This window comes from Pan troglodytes, chromosome 6 (genome assembly GCF_028858775.2).
Source record: "Pan troglodytes isolate AG18354 chromosome 6, NHGRI_mPanTro3-v2.0_pri, whole genome shotgun sequence".
Lineage (NCBI taxonomy): Eukaryota > Metazoa > Chordata > Mammalia > Primates > Hominidae > Pan > Pan troglodytes.
In genome coordinates, this window is record NC_072404.2 from 31,977,361 (window position 1) to 31,995,690 (window position 18,330).

The 18,330-nt window shown below is 42.4% G+C and overlaps 1 protein-coding gene across 2 annotated transcripts in view; it reads left to right on the top strand.

The window, feature by feature from the left end:
* Window positions 1–15,907, top strand: part of NFE2L3 (NFE2 like bZIP transcription factor 3) — a 33,872-nt gene extending 17,965 nt beyond the window's left edge. The window contains exons 2-4 of one of the 2 annotated variants that reach the window (XM_519002.9): window positions 7,559–7,738; window positions 13,324–13,407; window positions 14,155–15,907. In XM_519002.9, the coding sequence (XP_519002.2) occupies window positions 7,559–7,738; window positions 13,324–13,407; window positions 14,155–15,399 (1,509 nt within the window). In that variant the 3' untranslated portion in view covers window positions 15,400–15,907. The remainder of the gene's footprint in view (window positions 1–7,558; window positions 7,739–13,323; window positions 13,408–14,154) is intronic. The other variant, XM_009452796.5, reaches the window with a different exon arrangement.
* The last annotated feature ends 2,423 nt before the right edge of the window (window positions 15,908–18,330 follow it).

The following is an 18,330-nucleotide window of genomic DNA, read 5'->3' on the forward strand; positions in this document are numbered from 1 at the left end:
CAGTCTCTTCTTCCCCTGTGGCCTCAGGTGGGTCACCATATGGGATAGTCCTGGTTTATGCTTGTTGCCCAGCCTAATTGTTAATAGTACCCTCTTACCCTCTCAAAAGTGGATGGGTTTGGTGATAAATTATACGGTCACTTATTCATAGACCTTTGGAGTGTCAGAGCTGGAAGGGGCCCTCTAAGGGAACCAGGTTTTCAAGACTGATGTGACATGGCCCCCAGGTCTTGGTGTCTTCCTCTCCCTACCCGGCTAAAGAAGAAATATCCACTGTAGCCACTACCTTCCTTCCCTTGGCTCTTTCAATTGCTCATCTTTAAGAGCAGGCAGGCACTCTAACATTTCGAATCTGTCCCCACCTCAGTCCAGAGTTGTGCCCCTACTATCTTCATATTCACCCCTCGTTTCCTATGTACGCTGATACCTGCAAGACTGTCCTGCTAATGAGCTGTTTCTCACCTTTTAATTAGCAAATATTAAGAAACAAACCCAAGGTAGGTGGGGTGTGAGGAAATGGGTTTGCTCACATACCAGATGGCAGTGTAGGTTGGAACACCCTTTTTGGATGTCTGTTGGTATATCCCATGAAATAAGTTTAAAAAGTTGTCAGAATAGTTTCTTCAGAAAAACAAAAAACTCCTGGCACAGACAGAATTCAAGGGGATTTCTTTCAAATATTCCAAGTATAAGGAATTCCAATGTTAAATAAAACTTCCCAATTCTTTTTTCAAAACCAGGATAACAATGATACCAAGGCCTAAAAAAGCACATCAAAGAAGACCCTGACTCGCTCTTGGCCTGCGTGACTCAGTCCTTTTGGAAGGCTGAGTGGAGAGGATCACTTGAGCCTAGAAGTTTTGAAACCAGCCTGGGCAAAACAGCAAGACCCTTATCTCTACAAAAAGTAAACATTAGCCAGGCATGGTGGCATGTTTCTGTAGTCCCAGCTACTGGGGAAGCTGAGAGGTGAGAGGATCACTTGAGCCCAAGAGTTTGAGGCTGCAGTAAGCCATGATCACCAGTTTTCATCTATCAGATTGGCACTTTTATCCATTGTTGGTAGGAATTATAATTGGCACAAACTTTTTTGAAGGGCTTTTCAGTAGAATCCATCAAATAAAAAACACACATATCCATTGACCCAGCATAAATTCCAGGAATGTATCCTACTTGCACACGTGTGCAAAGAAGTATGGATGAGGAGATTTTAATATCTGTTATAAGAAAAGATTAGAAACAACTATGCACCATTAAGAAGCCAGTTAGGCTGGGCGTGGTGGTTCATGCCTGTAATCCCAGTACTTTGGGAGGCTGGCAGGTGGATCACCTGAAGTCAGGAGTTTGAGACCAACTTGTTCAACATGGTGAAACCTCGTTTCTACTAAAAATACAAAAATTATCTGGGTGTGGTGGCAGGCACCTGTTTCATTAGTTCACTTGTATTTTTGGTTCCCTCTCTCTTTAGAATGTGAGATCTGGCCAGGAGTGATGACCCACACCTATAATCCCAGTGTTTTGGGAGGCCAAGGAGGAAGAATTGTTTGACTAGCCTGGGCAACATAGCAAGACCCCATCTCTACAAAAAAAACAAAAATAGAATGTAAGATGTGAAGGGGGCAGGGTCTGATTGTATTTTTTTACTGTCGTATTCCCAGCACTAGTGTTGTATTTGATACTCAATTTAAAATGACTGACTGTATCTCAAATACAAGTCATCCTTATTGGTGAAGCATTCTCATTAAATTCATCAGCAACAATATCAGGTATCACCATTATTATTTAGCATTATTTGGGAAGCATAGCTAAAGCAATTAGATAAGAAAATGAAATAAGAAATTTAAATGTTAGAAGAGTTGAAAATATTAAAGTTTATATGTCTATACCCTTGGGGGCAAAATACAAATAAACAGAAAATTTAATGGGAGAAATTCTGGGCTAACCCTTTGCTGTTGCCTTAGCCAAAGTGATTTTGCTATGTAGGCATTTTTAGGTGAACCTTTTAGCTAAATATAATTTCAAACTTTTAAAAATGGCATATATATACCCTTTACCCAGATTTACCTATTTATGTCTTGCCTCATTTAGCTATATTAATAACGATGTCTCTCTGTATACATATGTGAATTGAAACCATTGCATCCCTCATCACCCAGATACTTATTAGTGTATATTTCCTAAGAACAGTGATTTTCTTTTCTATACCCAGTTATCAAATCAGGACATTTAATCTGAATGTAAGGCTACTATCTAATCTACAGTCCATTTTCAGAATCTGTCAGTATGTATTTGCCGAGTCTCTTTAGTCACCTGTAATGTGGAAACACTCCTCTCTCAGTGTTTCTTCACCTTTAGATTGTTGAAGGGCATCAATCAGTTAGTTTGTAAAAATGACCCCCAATGTTGATTTATCTGATGTTTCCTCAATGATTAGATTGAGATTATGAATTTTTGGTGAGAAAATCACAGAAATGGTATTGTGTCCTCCATATCAGGAGACCACGATGTTGGTTTAACTTCGTATTTTGATGATAGAGTTGACCATTTGATTTAGATGGTGTCTGCCAGATTTCTCCTGTAGTGTTATTATTTTTCTTTTTGTAATTAACAAGTAATCTGCAGAGCGATACTTTGAGACTATTTAAGTATCTTATTTCTCATAAAATTTTCACTCCTTAAATTAAGCATCCATTGATGGTTTTCTAATTCATCATTCTCCTTTTTGTATTCTATTATTTGTATTCTACTATAAGAAAGATTTCCTTTTTCCTTCATTTATTTGTTTATATTTGAGTGCACTCATTGATTCTTTTATTCAACTCATTTTATTCAATGAGTTATGATCCATTATTATATTATACCTAATTTTGGCTTCCTGTAGTGTGAATTTTGATCATATAGAATTTCTCTGCCTCCAGTCCTTCTCTTCCTGAGTTTTCAGACAAGACATCTTACATACCTTTGTTACCAATTCATTACGCTCAAAAAGTTTCCCCTACAAAAAAAGCCTTCCCAGACTAAAGTTTGCTTGATCAATTTCTCTATGGGCTTGATCTATATCAACCACTTGTTTCCCTGTTATTATTTGTGTAATATAGGTGATATTCTTGTGTTTGCATGTTTGTGTGTGTCCATGTGTGTTGTATTAATGCACATATTACAGATTGAGGGGACTTTGCTTCATGGTTCTAAAATACATCATTTGATTTCGAGATTAGAAGTTTCTCTCTCTACCACTAGCAAGTTTTTAAACAAAGTTAGCTGCCTCGGGTATCCAGAGTTTTTAATTTAATTATATTCAGATTTAACAACCACAAAAAACCTTACCTTGGCAAAAGATGAGAGGTAAAAAGTGATCAGTCACCTTTTCTTCCTTCCCCAGATTTATACAGGAATCAGTATTGTTGCAGGAAAGAACAATCTATCAGAAGTAAGATCTCTATCAAAGTCTTAGGATATTGTGTCTAAGAGTTCAGCTATTCAACAAATATGTAGCAAGGGTCTGTTATGTGCCAGAATCTGGGTTACGAAGTGGCCAACAGCAGGAACCAAGCAGACAGAGCCCTTGCCTTCAAAAAACTAGCATTCTAGTAGGACAAACAGCAAACAAATAAACATGGTAATATATCAGCTGGTGCTAAATGCTATGGAGAAAAAATAAAGCAAGATAAGGGAAAAAGATTTTGATGTAGTTTTTTATATAGAGAGATTAAGAAAGAAAACTGAGATGGTAAATATTTGAAGAGACCTGGGGTCAGGAGGATAAGAGGGTTGAGAGAGCTTACAGGCAGAAAGGGCTGCAAATACAAGGGCTGTGAAGTGGGAGAGTGCTTGGTGGACCTGAGAACTGAGCCTTGGGACATTGCTATGTTTAGATATCAAGGGGATGAAGAATCAGCAAAGCAGAAGAAGTTCTTGATGAGGTAGGAGAATAGAGAGGTACTTGGATGCCAGGTGAAGAAGCTGTTTCCAGGAGGAGATGGTAACGAAGTCAAATTTTGCTGATGGGTGAAGAGAAAATACACTAAGTACAGATACTCTTTGGAGGTTTTTGCTGTCAAGGGGAGCAAAAAATGGGATGGAATCTGAAGACCAGTGTGGGACCAAGGGAGGGGTTTTTAAAGGTGGGGGTATTCGTGTATGATAGTAGGCTGATGGGAATTGTCCAGTAGATGAGAAAGAACTGTTGATGCAGAAGAGAGGGGAGAGTAGCAGGAGCAATATCTTGAGCACGTGAGCAGGGTTGTAACAGAATGTGCAAAGGGAGAGACTGATTGAGCTAGGACTAAACATCATCTACAGTGTCTAGAGGGAAGGCACAAGTGTCAGAGTTAGGCACAATCAGACAGAGAAGCCAGTAAACCAAGTGGACCAGCAGAACATCAGCCTCCTTTTTTCTTATCTTGCCTTGATTTTTATCCTTTCTTCTGGCATCTGTAAATTTCCATTTCTTCAACCTTCACTTAAAAATGTTTTTCTGTGGTTTGGTGGGAAAAGGATGTGCCAGTGTGTCCTGTTCCTGGAAGAAACAGAAATTGTGAAAAAGTTTGACAAGCTTTAATGTTATAGGGAAAAAATACATCCAGAGAGCTTTTAACATGATAGTTGAAACTATCTGAATATGCAGTACACTCTAATGGTAACCATATTTGAATGTTTAGAAGAATTCTCTAGCCTTTTAATTATTTAGGTCTCCTTATTTATAAAGTAAATTAAGGTAGAAGGACTTATCTGGGTAAATAAGTATAGATCTGTGGAGATGTTTTACATTTATCATTTTCCTGATTATAAAAGGAATATGGCGGGGCGTGGTGGCTCATGCCTGTAATCCCAGCACTTTGGGAGGCTGAGGCGGACGGATCATGAGGTCAGGAGATTGAGACCATCCTGGCTAACACGGTGAAACCCCGTCTCTACTAAAAATACCAAAAAAAAAAAAAAAAAAAAAATAGCTGGGCGTGGTGGCAGGCGCCTGTAGTCCCAGCTACTCGGGAGGCTGAGGCAGGAGAATGGTGTGAACCCGGGAGGCGGAGCCTGCCGTGAGCCAAGATCTCGCCACTGCCCTCCACCCTGGGCGACAGAGTGAGACTCAAAAAAATAAATAAAGCAATATGTGTTTGTTGTAAAATATTCACAGTTATAGACACGTATAAAGTGAAGTAAACTCTTCCCCACCCTGTTGCCAACCTTCAGAGAGAACCAGAATTAATAGTTTATAATAATAGTTTCCGCCAGGTGCGGTGGCTCATGCCTGTAATCCCAGCACTTTGGGAGGCCGAGGCGGGCGGATCACGAGGTCAGGAGATCGAGACCATCCTGGCTAACATGGTGAAACCCTGTGTCTACTAAAAATACAATAAAAATTAGCCGGGTGTGGTGCCGGGCGCCTGTAGTCCCAGTTACTGGGGAGGCTGAGGCAGGAGAATGGCGTGAACCCGGGAGGCCGAGCTTGTAGTGAGCCAAGATCATGCCACTGCACTCCAGCCTGGGCGACAGAGCAAGACTCTGTCAAAAAAAAAAAAATAGTTTCCATATTTGATCAGTGTTTGCTTCCAACTTAGCTGTTTGATCAATTTTCTTTTTTTTTTTTTAGTATTTATTGATCATTCTTGGGTGTTTCTTGGAGAGGGGGATGTGGCAGGGTCATAGGATAATAGTGGAGAGAAGGTCAGCAGATAAACACGTGAACAAAGGTCTCTGGTTTTCCTAGGCAGAGGTCCCTGCGGCCTTCTGCAGTGTTTGTGTCCCTGGGTACTTGAGATTAGGGAGTGGTGATGACTCTTAACGAGCATGCTGCCTTCAAGCATCTGTTTAACAAAGCACATCTTGCACCGCCCTTAATCCATTTAACCCTGAGTGGACACAGCACATGTTTCAGAGAGCAGGGGGTTGGGAGTAAGGTTATAGATTAACAGCATCCCAAGGCAGAAGAATTTTCCTTAGTACAGAACAAAATGGAGTCTCCTGTGTCTACTTCTTTCTACACAGACACAGTAACAATCTGATCTCTCGTTCTTTTCCCCACATTTCCCCCTTTTCTTTTTGACAAAACCGCCATCGTCATCATGGCCCGTTCTCGATGGTCACTGTCTCTTCGGAGCTGTTGGGTACACCTGCAGAAAGGCTGTCACTTCACACTTGGAAGATTGCACAGCAGCCAGGCAGAGGCGCTCCTCACTTCCCAGACGGGGCAGCCAGCAGAGGCACTCCTCACTTCCTAGATGGGGTGGCCAGGCAGAGACGCTCCTCACTTCCCAGACGGGGTGGCCGGGCAGAGGCGCTCCTCACATCCCAGATGATGGGCGGCCGGGCAGAGGCGCTCCTTACATCCCAGACAATGGGCAGCCGGGCAGAGGCACTCCTCACCTCCCAGACGGGGCGGCCGGGCAGAGGCGCTCCTCACATCCCAGACGATGGGCGGCCAGGCAGAGATGCTCCTCACTTCCTAGACGGGGTGGCAGCTGGGCAGAGGGGCTCCTCACATCCCAGACAATGGGCGGCCGGGCAGAGGCGCTCCTCACATCCCAGACGATGGGCGGCCGGGCAGAGGCGCTCCTCACATCCCAGACGATGGGCGGCCGGGCAGAGGCGCTCCTCACATCCCAGACGATGGGCGGCCGGGCAGAGGCGCTCCTCACATCCCAGACGATGGGCGGCCGGGCAGAGGCGCTCCTCACATCCCAGACGGGGTGGCCGGGCAGAGGCGCTCCTCACATCCCAGACGGGGCGGCCGGGCAGAGGGGCTCCTTACATCCCAGATGATGGGTGGCCAGGCAGAGACGCTCCTCACTTCCTAGACGGGGTGGCGGCCGGGCAGAAGCTGTAATTTTAGCACTTTGGGAGGCCAAGGCAGGCAGCTGGGAGGTGGAGGTTGTAGCGAGCCGAGATCATGCCACTGCACTCCAGCCTGGGCAACATTGAGCATTGAGTGAGTGAGACTCCCTCTGCAATCCCAGCACCTCGGGAGGCCGAGGCGCGCAGATCACTCGAGGTCAGGAGCTGGAGACCAGCCCGGCCAACACGGCGAAACCCCGTCTCCACCAAAAATACAAAAACCAGTCAGGCATGGCGGCGCGTGCCTGCAATCCCAGGCACTGGGCGGGCCGAGGCAGTACAATCACCAGAGCCCGAGGCAGGGAGGTTGCAGCGAGCCGAGATCACGGCAGTAGAGTCCAGGCTCAGCAATGGAGGGAGACCGTCGAAAGGAGGGAAGGAGGGAGGAAGGAAGGAAGGAAGGAAGGAAGGAATCAATTTTCAACAGAAAACTAAAACTGCCTGCTGGCATCATTAATTTCCAAATCTAATCTAACTCATGAGTATTTTAAATTCAGGGGCTTTATAAGTGCATGTTAATTTAAATTGCACAGATTAGAACAGCCTGTCTCAGGACAGGATGTAAAACTGACCTTTGTTTCTGAATTAAATGTTTCTTTGATACTGAAACAATGAAATGCCAGTCTTAGCTTTTGACTTGTGGGTTTTCATGGTCCCTGAACAACAAGCACAATGCAGTTTTAAAGACTGTTTGCTTATTTGATGAAATTTCGTACTTTTATAGGAGAATGAGGTACTAAGAGAAAAGCACGAAGCTGTGGATCATAGTTCCCAGCATGAGGAAAATGAAGAAAGGGTGTCAGCCCAGAAGGAGAACTCACTTCAGCAGAATAATGATGATGAAAACAAAATAGCAGAGAAACCTGACTGGGAGGCAGAAAAGACCACTGAATCTAGAAATGAGGTAAGCCTGTCAGAATATTCAAGCCTTGCCATTTTGGTTTTAATGTAGATTTTGTGGCATTGACAGTTTGTGTCAAGAATGAGCATGTAAAACAGTATGCTCTCCTATTAACAAATATGATATATGAAAATACGTATGTCTTTAAGTTATGGGAGTAGTAATTTGATTTATAAATGAATTAGCCCATACAATTGTTTTCTCTGGTTAAACTCAAGATTTTGTGTGTATGTGCACATGCCCCCTTCCAGGACCTTGCTAGCAGGTTTTGCTAGTTATGTTTGCCAAGGCAAGTGATGAAGAAATGGTGAACCTAGGAGTCCTCAACCAGCCACATGAACAGGTAGCCAGGCTGGCCTAGTCCAGGAGAGCAAGCCGAGGACCAACCCTACAGCCAGTCACCCATGATGTCAGCTAAGGCCTGGGCTGAAATCTTTGTTCAGTCTCCTGGCAGGCCTGGCTGAACCGTTGGGCATCCATGGTCCAGTGGGACCACCTCCTTAACTCCTCATTGCCTAACCTTACTCTTTGGCTGTGAGAAGAGGTGTACAAAGATGAACTCCCAGAGCCAGGCTGAAGGGATGGATGCTTTCTGCGATCTGTGCTTCCTCCTCCTTTCATTTGGGCTGTACTCTGATTTCTCTTCAGCCCTGCTGAGGTCCTGCCCACAAGCATGGCAAACAGGCACTCTAGAGATATTTAATAACCACGTGGCACTTCCACCTGGAAGGCATACCCTCACAGGTCTTGCCCTGATGGTTTTCTTAGGCATCACCTGCTTTAGCATGTCCCCTTCCCAGAATGTGGAGTTTAGGGCTGTGTTTTGAATACCTTGGAGGATGGAGAGTACCATGCCCTGACCCTTCTCAGACAGCTGTCATCATGGTAGCCCTGGCCATGTAATATTACATGGAACATTACTTGATTATTTTGCATGAAATCAGAAAACAGGTTTGTTCTCTTTGCCTGCCTACCACTCCCTTGCCCCTCCAGCTTCCACCTAGAGCCCCTTGGTGAAATCTAGGGCAGGTCCCATAAATTCTAGATACTAATGAAAATCGCTCTGGCCATCCCACTGCAGCAAGTGATAAGAATAACCCAGTGTGTCCATGTACAGTTGCTCACACCTATAATCCCAGCACTTTGGGAAGCCAAAGCAGGCAGATCGCTTGAGCCCAGGAGTTGGAGATCAGCCTGGGCAACATGGCAAAACCCCATCTCCACAAAAATTACAAAAATTAGTTGGTGTGGTGATGTGTTCATGTACTCCTAGCTATCCAGAAGGCTGAGGTGGGAGGATCACCTGAGCCTGGGAGGTCGAGGCTGCAGTGAGCTGTGATCACACCAGTGCACTCCAACCTGGGCAAGAGAGTGAGACCCTGTCTCAAAAAAAAAAAAAGTATAACCCAATGTAATTTTCAAGAACGCTGAACCAAAAGTTAGCTGGGCGTAGTGGTGTGTGCCTGTGGTCCCAGCTGTTTGGCAGGCTGAGGTGGGAGGATCACTTGAGCCTGGGAAGTTGAGGCTGCAGTGATCCGTCATCACACCACTGCACTTCAGACGGGGTGACAGAGCAGGACCCTGTCTCAAAAAAGAAAAATCCAAAACAAAACACACTGGGCTAAAATTCAGCATCTTCCCTCAGTTTTGTGTGGCCTGCCCTGCTGATTTCTCTGGGGTTGAGGGTGTGGGGTGCTAAGAACATAGGAAATTGTTTCTCTTGACCACGCGATACATTTAAATATTATACAACTCTTTGTCACGTGGGCACCTTTTCGTGTATAGGTTCTTTGGAGACCCCTGGCCCCACAGCTGGGAGTCTTCCTCTTGACAGGGGCAAATGCATCTCCACTGCAGCTGGTCCTTTAGGACTCTTCCCTGAATGTTCTGTGGTATACATGCATCTCACCTCTCCAGGTGGCCCTCTCAACCATTTGCTGGCCGCCTAGCACCTGGAAACATGCCCTTAGACCCTTTTTCAGTTCCCTAACTATGGCTCTTGCATGGTTTCTCATCGTTTATATTTCTCAGGCAAAAGTGGGACACTAAGCTTCTGTGTCCCCAAACTGGGGAAAACACACACTAAGTTCTAAGTGGTCTCCTTGAGGCCCTTTTTGACATTCTTCAGATGAAGGGGAAGGGGGTAGAGAGCACACCCCAAGGAACCCTCCCATTTTCACTCTGACCAGTGGAGCTTTAACCCTTTTGTAACCCTCAATTGCAGCCTGGCATTTGGCAACTGCCTGTTCTTTTTTCCCAGCTGGTATTCTCCCCAGCTCCTCTGACTTATCTATTTCCTAATTCATGGATGCATTGTATGGTTTTACCACTCTCCCCACAGCATACATACTGTATTGTCAAATCATTACCCATGGACTTTTATATTAAAATACTGACAGAACCATATATATGTTGAAGGGGACAACATTTCTGCCCACTTCCCTGAGTATTCACAGCTCTGTTTGAGGGAAAAGATGTTTTCACTAGTCTTTCACTTATTTAACACTGAATTGTATATTGCCTTTCTCCCAGGTATGTCTTCGTCTTTACTCCCTCACTGGGCTTCCCAGAAAAGCAAGAACTGTTTACTTCTACCTGTAACAAACTAATTCACTGCTAGGCACAGACTAGGCACTTACTAAATATTAATGAGGAGACAAATGAAGTAGGGAGCTTCCTTGGAGAGAATTTAAAATGTAATTTGACATAGGACAAACATCAATTTGGACGAAACTTTTCAGAAACATATTAATCATTCAAAGCCAGGCATTTGTGCCTAATTCTTATCAGGCTTGGTTCCTCATTGTGTTATCTCCATGTTCCTAGCCTGAGCATTTACGTCACATCTTCGTGTACTTAACACTTTTTTTTTTTTTGAGGAAGGCGGCGGGGGAGACAGGATCTCACTCTGTCACCCAGGCTAAAGTGCAGTGGCGCTCACTGCAGCCTAAACCTCCCTGGCTCAGGTGATCTCCCACTTCAGCCTCCCAAGTAACTGGGGCTATAGGTGCACACCACCATGCCCAGCTAATTTTTTGTATTTTCAGTAGAAGTGGGGTTTCACCATGTTGCTCAGGCTGGTCTCAAATTCCTGGGCTCAAGCAATCTGCCCACTTTGGCCTCCCAAAGTGCTGGGATTACAGGTGTGAGCCACTGCACCCAGCCACATTTCTTATAGTAGCTCTGACAAGATATTTCTGTTCTTTTATTGGGCTATTACTTAGTAGGTGCTTTTAAAGCTTGTTGAAATAAAACAGAAATGAGTTAGACCAGTGAATCACTGGCATTTCCATTCTTCCAGATGACAACTCTAGAAGAATATCTAGGAAATGGGGACTGGTACAATTCTAGCTACCCTTTAGAAATCAGAACCCCAGTGGGGGCCCCAAAGCTAGATATAAGATCTGAATGCACACTACCATCACCATCAAGAATCCTCGGCCAAGAGAAGTACAGTCTGGAAAATGATATAAACACTGGTTCTTGAAAAGAAAAATGCAAAACTGCTTCCCAAAATGCTCACCTTTTAAGAATTAAAAATGACATAAATAGCCATGAGTCAGCATATGCAAAAGTCAGGATTCCTAGTCCTCTGAAAAAGACTCTAAATCAGTGTTTAAATTGTTCATAGGAACAGAATCTATAAGGCAAGAACAGACTATCATGAAAAAAGAAAAAGATCTAGAAAAGAGCCCAAATGAAATTCTAGATATGAAAAAAGTCATTTTCATTGAAAATTCAGTGGAAGTGATGTGAACAGCTAAAGAAAAGGGTAAGTTGGAAGAAAGATCTAAGAAAATTATCTAGAATATACCACAGAGAAGATGCAAAATATAAAAGCAAAGTTGAGACAATGATAGAAGAGAAAAATCTAAGTTACTTCTAATAGGAGTCCCAGAAGAAACTATAAAATATGAAAGAGAAGCAATATTTAAAATGAGTTTATGGCAAAATATTTCCAGAAAAGTCCTCAGATTAAAGGACTACACAGAGCTCCTAACGAAAACAAATTAAGTCCTAGACATACCAGATTGAAACAGAACATCAAGAACTAAGAAGAAACATTTTTTAAATTACCTGAGATAGAAAAGTTTCATTATAAATAACACTGAGAGCAAACTTACCAGTAGTAATAAATGCCATAAGACAGAGTACTGAGGGAAAACATTAAACCTTATATTTTTACCAGTTAACTCATCATTTAAGCATGAAGGCAAAATAATTCCATGTAGGCCGGGCATGGTGTCTCATGCCTGTAATCCCAACTCTTTGTGAGGCCAAGGCGGGTGGATCACCTGTGGTCAGTAGTTCAAGACAAGCCTGGCCAACATGGCAAAACGCCATCTCTACTAAAAATATAAAAATTGGCCAGGCGCAGTGACACATGCCTGTAGTCCCAGCTATTCGGGAGGCTGAGACACAAGAATCAATCACTTGAACCCAGGAGGCGGAGATTGCAGTGAGCTGAGATCTCACCAGTGCTCTCCAGCCTGGGCGACAGGGCAAGACTGTCTCAAAATAATTCCATGTAACAAAAATGGAATTACAGGTCCTCTCTAAAAAGAACTCTGAAGAGTTCTTTCAACTAGAAAGAGGCTAAAGCATAAAGGCCAGGAGTGAGATGAAGCATCGATAAATTGGTTTTAAAAAAACAAATTGGAGTAAATGTAAATAAGTATTGACTGTAAAAATTATTTTTTGAGACGAGATCTCATTCTGTTAGGCTGGAGTGTGGCAGCGCTGTCACGACTCACTGCAGCCTCAACCTCCTGGACTCAGGCAGTCCTCCTGCCTCATCACCATCCCGGAGTAGCTGGGACCACAGGTGCACACCACCACACCCAGCTAATTTAATTTGTAGAAACGGTCTTGTTATGTTGCCCAAGCTGGTCTCCAACTCCTGGGCTCAGGCGATCTGCCTGCTTTGGCCTCCCAAAGTGCTGGGATTACAAGCGTGAGCCACCACACCTGGCCAAAATTATATAATTGTGTAACCAACTGGGAGGGCTGGCTATGGAGGGGCAAAATAAGCTGAAACTAACAATTAGCCAAAAATTACATGGAAGTTGTTTATGGTAGGAATAGAAATACTGATTAGCTTTGGACTTTTAAGTATGCATGTTGAAATACTGAGTACCATAAGAAGAGAAATAGGTCAGCTGCAGTGGCTCACATCTGTAATCCCAGCACTTTGGGAGGCCTAGGTGGGTGGATCACTTGCGGTCAAAAGTTCGAGACCAACTTGGCCAACATGGTGAAACCCTGTCTCTACTAAGAATACAAAAATTAGCCAGACGTGGTGGTGCACAGCTGTAATCCCAGCTACTCCGGAGGCTAAGGCAGGAGAATCCTTTGAACCTGGGAGGCAGAGGTTGTAGTGAGCCGAGACTGCACCACTGCACTCCATTCTGGGCCAGAGTGAGATCCGTCTCAAAATATAATAAAAAGTAGAACTTCCAACCGAGGAACATAATAGCATAAAAATCCAGTGTGGAAATAAGACCTGGTGATCCTTTAAAGATAAAGCCTAAAGCCCCAACCAGTTCAGTCTTTTATGTGAAGGATGCACCTTTTGTGTTTCTCTACAGAGACATCTGAATGGGACAGATACTTCTTTCTCTCTGGAAGACTTATTCCAGTTGCTTTCATCACAGCCTGAAAATTTACTGGAGGTAATTGGAACTTTGGCTTTTATCCTTGCAGAACATATCTGCACTGACCTTTTGGTGAATAAATACAACTCCTTTACTTGGATGACACAGCAGTTTAAAGTAATGCTTATTTTTACAGAAGCACTTCAGCTTAGAATTAACCAAATATGTATAGCATTCCTCTTTCCAAATAATCCCAAAGGTATAATCAAATTTAGACTGGTCATGGAAAACAGCGTGGAGATTTCTCAAAAAACTAAAAGAATTATCAGGTATTTATCCAAAGGAAAGGAAATCAGTGTATCAAAGGGACACCTGCACCCCCATGCTTATTGCAGCAATATTCACAATAGCCTTGTAGTTTTAGCGCTTAGAGGCATTTAAACGGCCTCTCTCCTCCAGACTACTTCACTGTAGTTTATCCCTGACCCTCCACAATGTGATTACCAACCGCTAGGATGAGTTGCATCTTATTATAAAGTAGCAAATTACAAGATTGTAACATTAGACTTTTTAAGAAAATCCAGTTCAGCTTTTATACTAATCCATCTTAATTTCTAGGTTACTCAGAATTCCAGGTATTCTGATTTGGACTCACATCTCGTATTGTATTGCCTGTATTTTAACTGGGAAGTTACTGCCAACAGCATCTCTCTCTATTAAATGTAGAGGAATTGACAAAAGAGGGGAAAGAAAAGTTGTTAGGTAATAGAACTGCTTCAGAAATAGGGCTATTCATGTTTAAAGTGTTTCTCCTTCGTTTTTCAGGGCATCTCATTGGGAGATATTCCTCTTCCAGGCAGTATCAGTGATGGCATGAATTCTTCAGCACATTATCATGTAAACTTCAGCCAGGCTATAAGTCAGGATGTGAATCTTCATGAGGCCATCTTGCTTTGTCCCAACAATACATTTAGAAGAGATCCAACAGCAAGGACTTCACAGTCACAAGAACCATTTCTGCAGTTAAATTCTCATACCACCAATCCTGAGCAAACCCTTCCTGGAACTAATTTGACAGGATTTCTTTCACCGGTTGACAATCATATGAGGAATCTAACAAGCCAAGACCTACTGTATGACCTTGACATAAATATATTTGATGAGATAAACTTAATGTCATTGGCCACAGAAGACAACTTTGATCCAATCGATGTTTCTCAGCTTTTTGATGAACCAGATTCTGATTCTGGCCTTTCTTTAGATTCAAGTCACAATAGTACCTCTGTCATCAAGTCTAATTCCTCTCACTCTGTGTGTGATGATGGTGCTATAGGTTATTGTACTGACCATGAATCTAGTTCCCATCATGACTTAGAAGGTGCTGTAGGCGGCTACCACCCAGAACCCAGTAAGCTTTGTCACTTGGATCAAAGTGATTCTGATTTCCATGGAGATCTTACATTTCAACACGTATTTCATAACCACACTTACCACTTACAGCCAAGTGCACCAGAATCTACTTCTGAACCTTTTCCTTGGCCTGGGAAGTCACAGAAGATAAGGAGTAGATACCCTGAAGACACAGACAGAAACTTGAGCCGTGATGAACAGCGTGCTAAAGCTTTGCATATCCCTTTTTCTGTAGATGAAATTGTCGGCATGCCTGTTGATTCTTTCAATAGCATGTTAAGTAGATATTATCTGACAGACCTACAAGTCTCACTTATCCGTGACATCAGACGAAGAGGGAAAAATAAAGTTGCTGCGCAGAACTGTCGTAAACGCAAATTGGACATAATTTTGAATTTAGAAGATGATGTATGTAACTTGCAAGCAAAGAAGGAAACTCTTAAGAGAGAGCAAGCACAATGTAACAAAGCTATTAACATAATGAAACAGAAACTGCATGACCTTTATCATGATATTTTTAGTAGATTAAGAGATGACCAAGGTAGGCCAGTCAATCCCAACCACTATGCTCTCCAGTGTACCCATGATGGAAGTATCTTGATAGTACCCAAAGAACTGGTGGCTTCAGGCCACAAAAAGGAAGCCCGAAAGAGAAAGTGAGAAGAAACTGAAGATGGACTCTATTATGTGAAGTAGTAATGTTCAGAAACTGATTATTTGGATCAGAAGCATTGAAACTGCTTCAAGAATTGTATCTTTAAGTACTGCTACTTGAATAACTCAGTTAACGCTCTATTTTGAAGCTTACATGGACAAATGTTTAGGACTTCAAGATCACACTTGTGGGCAATCTGGGGGAGCCACAACTTTTCATGAAGTGCATTGTATACAAAATTCATAGTTATGTCCAAAGAATAGGTTAAACATGAAAACCCAGTAAGACTTTCCATCTTGGCAGCCATCCTTTTTAAGAGTAAGTTGGTTACTTCAAAAAGAGCAAACACTGGGGATCAATTTTAAGAGGTATTTCAGTTTTAAATGCAAAATAGCCTTATTTTCATTTAGTTTCTTAGCACTATAGTGAGCTTTTCAAACACTATTTTAATCTTTATATTTAACTTATAAGTTTTGCTTTCTATGGAAATAAATTTTGTATTTGTATTAAAAATTAACTTTTCCCTTTTATACAGAATCTGAACCAAATTTACCTTACTTTCCTTCCAAAATATCCACATTCAGGAATATAGGTGAATAACAAATAAGGCAGCATAGCAAACTGCTCAGACTCAAGCCAAATTGAGGTCAACATAGTATGCCAAATTCATAGTAAGGCAAATCCACCCCCCTACCCCAATACTTTACTTAACACACAGAATACTATGTGATGTAGAATGCATTGAAGACCTACAGTCAATGGTAGTTTAAGCCACAGGCCTTCTTCATGTAACCAGAGACAGAATGGGCTACTTGGGCTACTTGCAAAACCGTAACTCCTTGTGTGTATATTAAATCCATAAAATCTCTGGCAGTAAAGCCAGCCTGAAGGGATGGCCTCACCATCTTAGAATACTGAGATCTCACCAGAACATTGTAAGCCATATAAACAGTAGGGAAAGAGTCAGCAACAGTGAAACCAGTAGGGAAAGAGTCAGCAACAGTGAAACTATCTGTTTAAAATGAGCAAAAGCGATTAGGGGGAAAAAAACAGGTGAATTTGAAAATAAACCAGGGTAAGGTAAATTCTAGAAATAATAGCATTTGAAATGAAAACCTCACTTAAGCTCACTAGAACAGTAAACAGGAGATTGCTGAATTTTCTAAAGACAGCAATGACCTCACCTAGATGACTCAAGTTTGGGGAACATCAAGATTTTGACGGGTACTATAATGCTTAACATGTCCAAATTTTCAAAATGAAGTTTCTCTCTGATATTATTTCTGCCATAGGAGCTACAGTGTAGAGTATCACATAAATATCTTGGGCTAGAGAAATGCAGTTTATATATACCGTTGGATTTTTATAATAAAGTTTCCCAAGACCTGTTATTTTGCCAGAAATGCTTCTAGTATGCTTCTAGGTAAAATTATTGCCCCTTCAGTGACTCATGGTGTTCAAATGATCATTTTAGTCTGTTGCTTTTTACAAGGGAGTATTTCAAATGTCTTAAGCTTTGGTAATTATAATTTAAGAACACACATAAAACATTTCAGTAGGAAATCCTAGTAAGTACACTCAAAAGAGTGCCTGCTTATCAGATAGCATTCTTTTCAAACCTCTAAAAATAAAGGGAAAGACAGTGGAGAGCAGAATCGGTAATCATGGTGACTCGTTACCCAGGCTGAAGTGCAGTGGCCCCAATAAAAGATCCAGCCTCAAACTCCTGGACTGCCTCAGCCTCCCGAGCTGCTCAGATTATGCACCGCCATGCCTGGCCTGAAGTTTAAACTCTAAAAACCGTTAAATATAGCACACACGGATCTAGTTAACTGCAAACTGAGTTAAAGATGGTAGTGTCTGTACTGAACTTTATTCCCCATACATAATGGAGCATACCATTTACCTAGCTTCTACCTTGGATTAAATATTGGGTAACCTAGACAACTCAAGTGTATGAGATGTGCTTAGGTCATGTGCAAATACACGTTTCATACAACGGGGCTAGAACATCCACATTTTGGTATTGTGGAGGTTCCTGAAACTGATGGGCCCCTCTCCCATCAAGGGACTTTTAATCCGCGCATTAAGCAGCCAGCGTCACAAGCTCTAATTGGCTATGGGCTGGCTTCCTGACATAACCCTGCCTCCATCTTAACATGCTGGATTCAAGGTATATAAACTGGAACTGCTTTTCTGACAGTCCAGTTTTAGAGGCAGAAGGGAATTCCACATTCGGTTTCCAGTGCAAACCAACTAGATTACAAAGCCAATGCCCGAAAGCTGACCATTGCCTAGGACCCTCCACATTACCTACCTAGTTGAGCAGTCTTGATTGCATCATCTAACGTCTTAATCAGAATGAGGAAGACAAGAACAAAGACAACCCAAGTGGGTTGGACATCTCCTTTTCCAATTAAAACTCTCACTTGAGCATCTTCACAAGTGTGATCAGATTTTAGGCCAATTGCATGGAAACTCCAAGCAAAAAAAGACCTAGATTTCTAGTGGTCCCCTGGTCTCAAGGCAGGCTTCGGTTCAGCAGAGCTTCAGAACCAGTATACAGAGTTTTGTATGGTAATATTAACGTCTTTTAAACGCACTCAAGTAGCTAAATCATTCCCCATCTCAGTCTTTGAACGATTTGTTCTCTGTTAAGTCCATGCAACTCAACTGATTTGTTACCAATTCCCCTCCACTACCCCAAAACAAGCCAGTGTTAGTACATTACTAAATAGTGGAAATGTCAAAAATTATGTAGGGCCTGTCAACGTCTCAGTATATTAGTTCCAAACCTTAAAGAGAGCGAATTTAAGTAACATGCAGTCCAGGTGTCCTGATAGATGTTTTCTACTTTTGCACTTTTCAACCATCAGTGACAAACTGAGACTTGTTGCCTTACATTGTTAGCTCCCAATACCTAACTAGTATTTATT